The sequence below is a fragment of the Alosa sapidissima genome, chromosome 3 (assembly GCF_018492685.1).
Source record: "Alosa sapidissima isolate fAloSap1 chromosome 3, fAloSap1.pri, whole genome shotgun sequence".
Taxonomy (NCBI): domain Eukaryota; kingdom Metazoa; phylum Chordata; class Actinopteri; order Clupeiformes; family Clupeidae; genus Alosa; species Alosa sapidissima.
In genome coordinates this window covers 34,046,132-34,056,238 of record NC_055959.1, presented here as the reverse complement: position 1 = coordinate 34,056,238, position 10,107 = coordinate 34,046,132, and the positions used below count along the sequence as shown (strand labels likewise).

At 43.2% G+C, this 10,107-nt stretch overlaps 2 protein-coding genes across 13 annotated transcripts in view; both read left to right on the top strand.

Annotated features, from left to right (window-relative positions):
- Window positions 1–400: 400 nt before the first annotated feature.
- On the top strand, window positions 401–7,577 carry ppp4cb (protein phosphatase 4, catalytic subunit b). The gene is made up of 9 exons (XM_042086554.1): window positions 401–557; window positions 2,090–2,376; window positions 2,650–2,701; window positions 2,791–2,841; window positions 3,594–3,695; window positions 4,182–4,355; window positions 5,191–5,317; window positions 5,765–5,954; window positions 6,339–7,577. The coding sequence occupies exons 2-9, from the start codon at window positions 2,279–2,281 to the stop codon at window positions 6,466–6,468; spliced, it is 924 nt and encodes a 307-aa protein (XP_041942488.1). The 5' UTR covers window positions 401–557; window positions 2,090–2,278; the 3' UTR covers window positions 6,469–7,577.
- A 604-nt stretch (window positions 7,578–8,181) lies between these two features.
- Window positions 8,182–10,107, top strand: part of eif3c (eukaryotic translation initiation factor 3, subunit C) — a 17,572-nt gene continuing 15,646 nt past the window's right edge. For all 12 annotated transcript variants that reach the window (XM_042086545.1, XM_042086540.1, XM_042086534.1 and 9 more), the window contains exons 1-5: window positions 8,182–8,338; window positions 8,943–9,061; window positions 9,160–9,225; window positions 9,369–9,558; window positions 9,959–10,084. In XM_042086545.1, coding sequence (XP_041942479.1) covers window positions 8,961–9,061; window positions 9,160–9,225; window positions 9,369–9,558; window positions 9,959–10,084 — 483 coding nt within the window. In that variant the 5' untranslated portion in view covers window positions 8,182–8,338; window positions 8,943–8,960. The remainder of the gene's footprint in view (window positions 8,339–8,942; window positions 9,062–9,159; window positions 9,226–9,368; window positions 9,559–9,958; window positions 10,085–10,107) is intronic.

Genomic DNA, 10,107 nt, shown 5'->3' with positions numbered 1-10,107 from the left:
GACATAGTATCTCGTTATTGTGAGATAGTATCTCGTTATTGTGAGATACTATCTCAGAATAATGACATACTATCTCACAATAACGAGATAGTATCTCGTTATTCTGACATAGTATCTCGTTATTGTGAGATACTATGTCAGAATAATGAGATACTATCTCACAATAACGAGATACTATGTCAGAATAACGAGATAGTATCTCACAATAATGAGATATCATAGATCAGATTTTTTTTGTATGTGGCGCAAACGGGCTTCCATAGAATAAATTATATGAAATTATATCGTTTTTTTCCCTTTAGGACCTATTGCTGATGTTTATCATTTGTTTCTAAATGTTACCATGGCTGATAGGAGACCCTCCCCTGTGAGGGCGGCTGCGCAGTATGTTCCGCACGACGTCAGTGGGTTTTCGGAAAGGGAGGCGCTACCAGACACCGGTGATTGAGGTGGGGTAAGAAAAGAAGGAATTACACCGGGAGAAAGAAGAAAAACGAGAACGAATGAAATTACCCCTACAGTAGAATTTCGATATTTACACCATATATGTGATTGAGGTAACGTACGATTCAATTGAATATTGTTCTAGGTGATTTATCGTTGTGAACAAATGCGACGAAAGTCGACTTTTTCTCGTTAACGTTAGGTTAGCCGGCTAGGTTAATGGTTAGCATGTTAGCTAGTCACTGCTGGCTAGCCCTAGCCCACCCTATTATCTACTGTGATACTAGCACTAGCAAAGGGATAGCCATGCTATGGGTAACTTATAGCTATGCTTGCGTTTATCAGAGGCCGAGTAGATTGGCCAACATGATGATGTTATGTCACTGATAAGCTAACTAGATAGTTTTAAGGCAGGACATTTAGCAAGGGAACGACTAACGTTAGTTGGAAGGTGGTACACATTCACAGTTATGTGCTGTTTTCTAAAGTCTACCTTTGTGCTTGTTTTTTGCTTGCTTGTAATTTTGCCAGTTAACTGATCCGTATTATATAAAGATACCTATTCTCTCTGGGTCGCTAAATAAGCTATTTTGTCATGCAGGCATGCTTCAACTTGTAACTTTAGCTAACGTTAGCGATAGCAGTTAACGTTAGCAATACTTCCCACAGTGAGTTCGTCGTTAAACAGGTCAAGATAACTCTGGTTTTTTTAATTGAATATCAGATTACGTTTTTAAAGTATTCACGTCAATTTAGGGTCACATAATAGATGCAAGTGTGTTATTTTAGCGAAACCTTATCGTCAATGGCGCTTCACCGAAACATTAAAAAAGTTGGCTAACCTTAGGTTAAGTTAAGTGGTTTCGCAGCTGAAAGGCTAGCAGGCTCCTGTTAGCGTTTTAGCTAACGTTATAGGGGTTAATGTTACCTAATCGATTTCCTTCAGTTGACGTCGTTTAGATTCAACATTGGATAGCAAGCTTGGTGGCTGGATTATACTTCTAAAAAGCTACATTTTGTTTTCCAAATCACATACAGTCGTTTCCGAGGGTTAACTAACCATTATTTAGCCTATGTGTACAGTTAACGTGCGTAACCCCTCGCCAATACCTTAGCCGAAGAGTGAACCGGTATTTTTAAAAGTTAGCGCTTCATTTTGGTGCACATACATATCAGATTATTTACGTTGTGTAGTTTGCTTCTGTATTTCAGCTTGTTTCTGATAGTTTGCATATAAGTCGAGTAGATCTCTGCCATCACTGTTGGTGCTAATAGCTTTGCAAAGCGGCCTCAGAGTCGTGAAGCTAACGGTAATATAGCCCGATTGCTTGAATGGACTCTGGTCGTTAGCCACCTTTTAAACGATTGATTAAAATACACCATCACTTTGCGTTGATTTGATTCCAAAGAACCCATTTGATCCGCGCTCTAAGTTGGGATATCCTCCCTGCACTGTGTTAGTTTAGCTCTGTCGGTTTAATGTATTGTGGCGTAGAAGTGATATTGTCATACTATTCCTCTACCACAAGGGATCCTTTTTTGAATTTTAAAGAGTGATGTATGATCAGTGTGTGCCCCCGTAGGCTTGACAATTAGTTCGTTTTGCAAGCTATTTTCTAAATGGTTTAATTCTTTCTTTCAACAGATCTCTTGCATCAATTTCCCGGCCCCTCTCTCGTCTGTGTGTTTGCGTGGGAGTCTGTATTGTCTGAGGCAGGAACAGTGGTTGTCTGTCTGCCATACTGATTACCAGAGTGACGTGATTGGGGTACAGCTGGGTGTTTTCTCTCTCTCTTCCCCCTCTGTCTCATCTCCCTTGTTTGTGCAATTGGCCATGGGTGACATCAGCGATCTGGACAGACAGATCGACCAGCTGAGGAGATGTGAGCTCATCAAAGAAAATGAGGTCAAAGCACTGTGTGCCAAAGCCAGGTAAATAACAACAAGCAGGGAGACACACCATCTTGGTGACCCAGACACACAACATATGTTGACGCAGAACATAAATGCTTAGTCATTGTTTTTGGTTTAAAGTTCTGTGGATTATGTGTCAACATGCCTGTACTGCAAAACAAATGGCCTCTCGGGGACATTAACGTTTTCTAAGTTATGTTATAGCTGGTTGGTTTGTCCATAATTTTTGAACTGAGCAAAGCGGTTCTTCACCTTAAGACCCTATTTGAATGAAATCTTGTCCCATCACAGAGAAATCCTTGTGGAGGAGAGCAACGTGCAGAGAGTGGATTCTCCAGTGACAGTAAGTAGGAATGCTTTAGCTTGCATAATCAGTTTGTTTCATTTTGTGTCCTGTCTCTTAAGAGTGCTAACTTAATCTTCTATACACAGGTATGTGGTGATATCCATGGACAGTTCTACGACCTGAAGGAGCTGTTTAGAGTAAGTGTGTTGTGTTGTCATTCACGTCAAACTGCAGATCAGCACATTCTTGCCAGCTTGTCCAATTGATTAATCCTTCAAATGCACTTTTGAGGCAGAATAATGTATAACAAACATTGCACTACTTGCTTTTTTGGAAATAAAAATGTTATTATGTTCATATGAAATAAAGTGGTTTAATGATCATTCAAGATATCAAGTTAGTTCCCCAGGTAGTTATTAGGTAGATTGCATTAATGTCGACCAATTTCATGAAGAACTTTAATCTGGAAACCTTCTGTGATGTTATAGTGTTGCTGAGTATTAAATCAATGATCTTCTGCTGTTTGTTGTTGTTTTATTTAGAGATTGTTTTGGCCATGACCCAAATAATGTCCTCCTTTTGTTTGGGTGTAAAGCTGTTTTTGTGAGGAAGGAACCTGTTCAAAGTACCTCCAAACTGCCAAAAATGGTGACCATTTTAAAGTCTGTGCAATCTCCCGTTCACCAGTTATAATTTGTGGATAATTATGGTTGAGCGGTTTAATCAGATAGTAAAAGTTTAGTACGTACCAGCAGAGGAAGCTAAGCCAATGACCGACAGCGTCAGAAGGTAAACCTAACGCCCTTGGAGAACAGAGTCTGCTTCAGGGTATCAGGAGTTCCTTCAGAGACCTGTTTACCTTTAGAGCAGTGATGTGAAATAGCAAGAATGTGCCACCAGCCCGGAACTCTTATCCCTTCTCCTCATGGTCTGCACGGTCACTCCTCAGGTGGGCGGTGATGTTCCGGAGACTAACTACCTCTTCATGGGCGACTTTGTGGATCGAGGGTTCTACAGTGTTGAGACATTTCTCCTGCTTTTGGCTCTCAAGGTAACACTACTCTCCCCCTCACATCTTACACATGTTCATATGCACATTACATTACATTTGGCTGACGCATTTTTAACCAAAGCGACTAACAACATGGTAAACAGTTTAAGTTTTAAAGCAATTCTCTCAACAATTTTAGGACAATTTAAAAGGGTAGAGTACAGTAAGAATAAGTGCATCAGTGAGTGCTGTTTTTAAACAGTTGAGTGTCAGTTCAAGACAGGTGGTAATTGCTAGGATCAGCAAGACTAGTTGTAAATAGTGCTATGAGAGGAAATGTTCTCTAAAGAGCTGGGTCTTCAGGAGTTTTTTGAAAATGGAGAGGGATGTCCCTGTCCTGTTGTGTTTCTTAGCCAGCTCATGAATCCTTTTGCCTCAGGAGGCACCTGAAGTGTGGGTGTAGGGGTGTGATTCCCAGCGGCTTTACTGACCCGTGTCGTTGGACTTGTTCTCAGTACCTGTTGGTATTGCCTTTCTCTTCCTCAGGTGCGCTACCCTGACAGAATCACGCTTATCCGTGGCAACCACGAGTCGCGGCAGATCACGCAGGTGTATGGGTTCTACGATGAGTGTCTCAGAAAGTACGGCTCTGTGACTGTGTGGAGGTACTGCACGGAGATCTTCGACTACCTGTCCCTCTCGGCCATCATTGATGGAAAGGTGGGTGCAGGCCTCTCTAAACCCCCTCTTGTCAAATACTTGATAATATGATGAGTGAAGACAAGGCAGTTTTATTTGTGTAGCGCATTTTGTACTTGAGTCACCAGCAGAAATCCGTAAACAACGGCAAATCAAAGCAATTAAAATATAGTACAAGTAATAAGATAATAAAAATAGAAATTATTAAAAATTCAATAAAATAGTGAAATGGTGATAATTGTTTTGTTTTTACTTCAATTTAGCATAATGAGAATAATTGCGTGCATGCTTAATTCTTATAAGATGATGGGAATAATTGCATCCATATTTCATTTGTTTAGTTGGCTTTGTCCAATGAACACATAAGTGTACACTCCCCTGTGTTGCCCACTGTGGTCTGCATTTCTGCTGTAGGGCAGTTCTGCTTGCTGTTGCACATGCTGGAGTGCTTGTTGCTGTGCTTGCTGTAATTGTGTGACTCATTGTGGTCTTGATGCTTCTAAAATAACATCAGGACATTTCCTGCCTCAGAATAGGCCAAAGGAGTGTGTGTCTGTCAAAAATGCACATCTGGAAATCTCATTAATAGACCCAGTCCACGTGGGGCTATAGTACATGGGGAATAGTACAATGACTGTACGGCAAGATAGCAGATGGCAAGCTAGCAACACAAAGCACACACAGGTTATAGAAATGGGACTGAGATGGCAAGCTAGCAACACAAAGCTGAGATGGCAAGCTAGCAACACAAAGCACACACAGGTTGTAGAAATGGGGCTGAGATGGTGAGACTTGACCTCAGCGTGGAGGTGGCTCGCCTTGTTGTGCTAACTGTAATGTCTCTCTTTGTGTGCAGATCTTCTGTGTGCACGGTGGTCTCTCGCCCTCCATACAGACACTGGACCAGATTAGAACCATCGACAGGAAACAGGAAGTGCCACATGACGGCCCCATGTGCGACCTCCTCTGGTCAGACCCTGAAGGTAAGCGCGTGTGAACCAACACCTGCCTCTGTTGGGGCATATGAGATACTCAGACTCATGTTGCCCTTTCAATAGGCTGACAGTGGTGCTGAAAAAGACCTAAAATGGCATAAACATGACCTAAACAATCACCAGGTGTATACTAATTTTATATATGTATATAGTATACCTTTATACTGTTCTTTATGTAGTTTACACTACTAATATATAACTGTTATTATACATGCTCATTAGTCTGTTCAGCACCACTGAACATATTTTGTGTTTGTACGTACGTATGTATGTGTGTGGTTTCAAGGCATGTATAGTTCTCAGAGTATTAGGCTTGTCAACCTGAAAGAAACATCTGTGTGTGGTGTTTAGGATTCCTGTAGTCATTCCTCTGTCCCATGTCTCAGAAGTGACTCTTTTCTGATGTGTATTGTGTCGCATGTCTTCCCCCGTCAGACACTACTGGCTGGGGTGTGAGTCCGCGCGGAGCTGGCTACCTGTTTGGCAGTGACGTCGTGGCCCAGTTTAACGCTGCTAACGACATAGACATGATCTGTCGAGCCCATCAGCTGGTCATGGAGGGATACAAGTGGCACTTCAACGAGACAGTCCTCACTGTGTGGTCAGCTCCCAACTACTGCTATAGGTGAGTGTGTGTTTGTGGTCAGCTCCCAACTACTGCTATAGGTGTGAGTGAGTGTGTTCACTGTGTGGTCAGCTCCTAACTGTGGCTGTGTGTGCACTGTGAGGTTGGCTTCTAATTACGGCTGTGCGTGTGTGTGGTTAGCTCCTAACTTCTGCTGTTGGTGTATGCTTGAGTCAAAAACCTTATCATACCATTCAAGACGCATTTAGGCGTTTGTGTATGTGTGCGCACAGGCATGTAATCTATACTTTGTTTTTAAGACTGTTTCAGTTGTTCTTTAGGATGTGTGTCTTTGAGGAGGTTGCTATGCAACAGGCACCTCTTAAAGCTGATCAGCTGTCTCTGTATCTGTCTCAAAGCTGATTGGTCCTTCCCCTGTCCCAGGTGTGGTAACGTGGCGGCCATCTTGGAGCTGGATGAGCACCTGCAGAAAGAGTTCATCATCTTTGAGGCGGCGCCGCAGGAGACGCGCGGCATCCCCTCCAAAAAGCCTGTGGCCGACTACTTCCTGTGACCCCCCCCCCCCCCCCCGCGACCTCAGGAAGCAAAACATGCGCAGCAGGAGATGCCATCCTCCGCACCATCTTGTATTTCTACCCTCCCCTCTCCCCCTCTCCCCCTCTCCTCCTCTCCTCTTCTTTCCTTCCATCTTCCCTCCTTACTGTCTTAATGTGGATTTTTGTTTTCTCTCTTTTTTTTATTTTTTAAACTACTTTCTTGCTCATAACTCTTTTATTTTTTTTTTTTATTTTTTTTTTTTTCTACCTGCCCCTGAAGGATTTTGTTTTGTAAAGACTCAAAGCTTCCACACACACTCACCTCAGCACCCATAAAGAACACCTGGACTTAAGTTTTCAACCATCTCTCACACATGCTCTCAGACACACACACATACGCGCGTACGTTGCCCACTGCTGTAGCCCCACCCACCCCCCTCCATAACCCCCTTTCTATGCTGTAGCAGTAGAGTTTTCTAATGAATGTGAAGAGTACTGTGGGGAGAAGCAGAGTGAGAAGAGAGGAGGGAGATAAACACAGAAGGAGAGGAATGAATCCCTTTCCAGCCCGTGTGTGTGTGTGTGCTGGCATAGTGCGACTGGGCCTTTATTTTTCTCTTTCCTTTTCTTTTCTTATCTTTTTGCATAGCATCTTATTTTTCAGTCTGTTCTTTTGTGAAAGAGTGGGCAGTTGGATCACTGCTCCCAGGTATTCTGTTCCACTCCACCTCTTGGCAGCCGTGATCCGGCTGTGGGCCGCATCTGGCCCGCACCGGGTCGGTGCTGGAAGCGGTCCAGCGTCAGTGGCCCTGCACTCACCCAGTCGTCTAAAGGTCTGGATCAGAGTTGAAAAGTTACGATCCGACCACTGCAAAGCTTGGTGTACCAATGGACCACGCACGCATGCACGCACGCAAGGACACGCATACATACATGAACACGTGTACACCCCCTGCTTTTTCTCTCTGCTGTTAGAGGTGTGACCCAAACAACTGGTGTCACACAAACCAAACTGCATTCTTTCTGAAATGTGCTTTCCCTTTGACTGTTCTCTCTCTAGGACTTCTCCTTGATTTTTATTATTAATTATTTGTGACAATAAAACTGTACTTTTGTATAAAGTTTACCTGTGTCTGCACAAGTGGTTTTTTTTACATGTACCTTGAAATTCCATTTTTTTTTTTTAATTCATCAAACAGGTGTTGCACGTCTTTCATAAGTAATCTTGAAGGTGTTGTGTACAAATGTATACCACCAGATGTATTAATAAGTCATATCACTTACCCAACCACTAAGTTCCTCAACCTTAAGGAAATGGTTCCGTTGTGCAACAGGTGAACAAGTCTGACCATAGCATAGGCTGGTATGAATTTGCAGTGCTCTGAATTTCTGCCTATGTGTTCCCCTCGTAAATATTTCCCCATCATTCTGTCGATAGAATAAATAAAAGGTGTCAATACAGACCCTTCAAGCAAAGGAATTTCATCTCACAGGGCTGGTTACATATGAGCATCTCTGTATACCATTGTATCTGGTCATGTAATGAATATAGAGAGACGAGTACTGTTTAGCGGTGTATGTTGTAATTAACATCAACGGAGGCTCTCAAATTATTAGGTTATCTGCTGAAATGCGGGTGAAAGTGTACCAAAGTAACAAACGACAATTCACACTCCATCCGTTGGGTGGCAGGGCTGCGGTAACGAGGATAGCGAAGCCCTAGCATTACTCCCGCGAAGAATCCGGCAAAGACTTCCTTTTTCGCCGGAAGTGCTGAAAGTTGCAGGCGCACGCTGTCGTTTGTGCTGACCAAAAGCAATCCTGGATTTTAAATTTCATCGCAGACAGTACACACTTCACGGAATACGTTTTTTCACTCGATAACAGGTGAGACAAGATATAAATACAAAGTATATATCATGAAGTTTCGTTGATAATCATTAATGAAAGAGCAGCGGGTTAGCTAAGGTTAGCTACCTTGCCAGCTGGCTAGCCGACGCCGGGCCCTTTGAGCGATGCTATCTGCTAACTGCTCAGCCATACGATAATTGCTAGAAGACTGTTACGAAATATGAACATCGAAATGTGCTTTCCAGTGGCGACAAATTCCCCATTTTCACATATTTTTTGTATTATTTGACATCACTATTTGGTGTTTATGTATCATGCTATGTCATCATCCTGTGTTCGGGAACATTTAAATTAGCGTTAGCTGTTGCTAACTTAGTGGGATTAGCCGGTGAAGTTATGTGTGAGCAAATCGGAGCAAATATGAACTAGCAAGGGAGCAAGCTTGCATATTGTTTCCGAACATGACCCAGTGTACCTTATGATAATACTGTGCTTTGCTTAACGGTCCGTGTTTACATTCCCATTGCCTCTGAAAGATCTTATGGGGTCGCCGTTCACCAAGTCGGCAAATATTGGTTACATAGGCATCAGGCAACGTTGCATCAAGTAATGCACTGTATTTGTAACTGTCTCTTTTCAGTGGTAACCTTCTACTGGAATGTCCCGTTTCTTCGCAACTGGATCCGACTCCGAGTCGGAGGAGTCATCGTCCGCCGATGAGCTCACCCCTAAAGCAACCGGGACTACTTTCACCAAGCAGTCAGTACTTTGTATTTCAATTACGATTTTGAAAATCTTTTATCATCAAGACTAGTGCAATATTTTTTATGTTCTTTTGTTTTGTTTGTCTCCTGAAGGAACCTGTTGCTTAGCGACGATGAGGAGGACACTAAGAGGGTGGTTCGCAGTGCCAAGGACAAGAGGTCAGTAAACATTTGCGAGAGGACAGCAGCATCACATTGTATTATATAGGGCTTTTCAATGCACCCAAAGCGCTTTACAGTGAAGGATGACCAGAGCATCCCTGCTGAATAAGCTCCTACTGAGATGTGCCTATGTTGTCCAGGTTTGAGGAGCTCACCAACCTGATCAAGACCATCCGCAATGCCATGAAGATTAAGGACATATCCAAGTGTCTGGAGGAGTTTGAGCAGCTATGTCGAGCGTTTGTCAAGAGCAAAAACATAGTGGACAAGGAGGGTGTTCCCAAGTTCTACATCCGACTGCTTGCCGACCTGGAGGACTACCTCAACCAGGTACACACACACACACTCGTGCATGATTTGTGTCACTTACGACCTACGTTAATCAGCAGGATCAGGACACACACACCAACGCACACCACTCAACATCATTTGAACAGCCACTCAGCCAAGTGGACCAAACAGTAGCACTAGATACATCTGTGGATGACTTGCTTGTGGTAGTAGTATTTTAACAGACATGCCCATGAATGAATGGTCACCTACACTACTGTCAGTAACATTCATTAGACACAACCTGCAAATCTAAGTGAATCGCTTGATTAACCTTCACTTCCTCATATTCATCCGTAGATGTGATTATTGCTCCTTTGGTCATTAAGTGTCTGTAGCTTCATGTAGTGAGAGGTTGACCCATGTGTGTGTGTGTCTGTCTTGTGCATCCTCCGCTCAGCTATGGGAGGACAAGGAGGGCAAGAAGAAGATGAACAAGAACAACGCCAAAGCCCTGAGCACTCTGAGGCAGAAGATCCGCAAGTACAACCGCGACTACGAGACCGAGATCGGCAGCTACAAAGAGGTACCGCCAATACAGCCACTCGG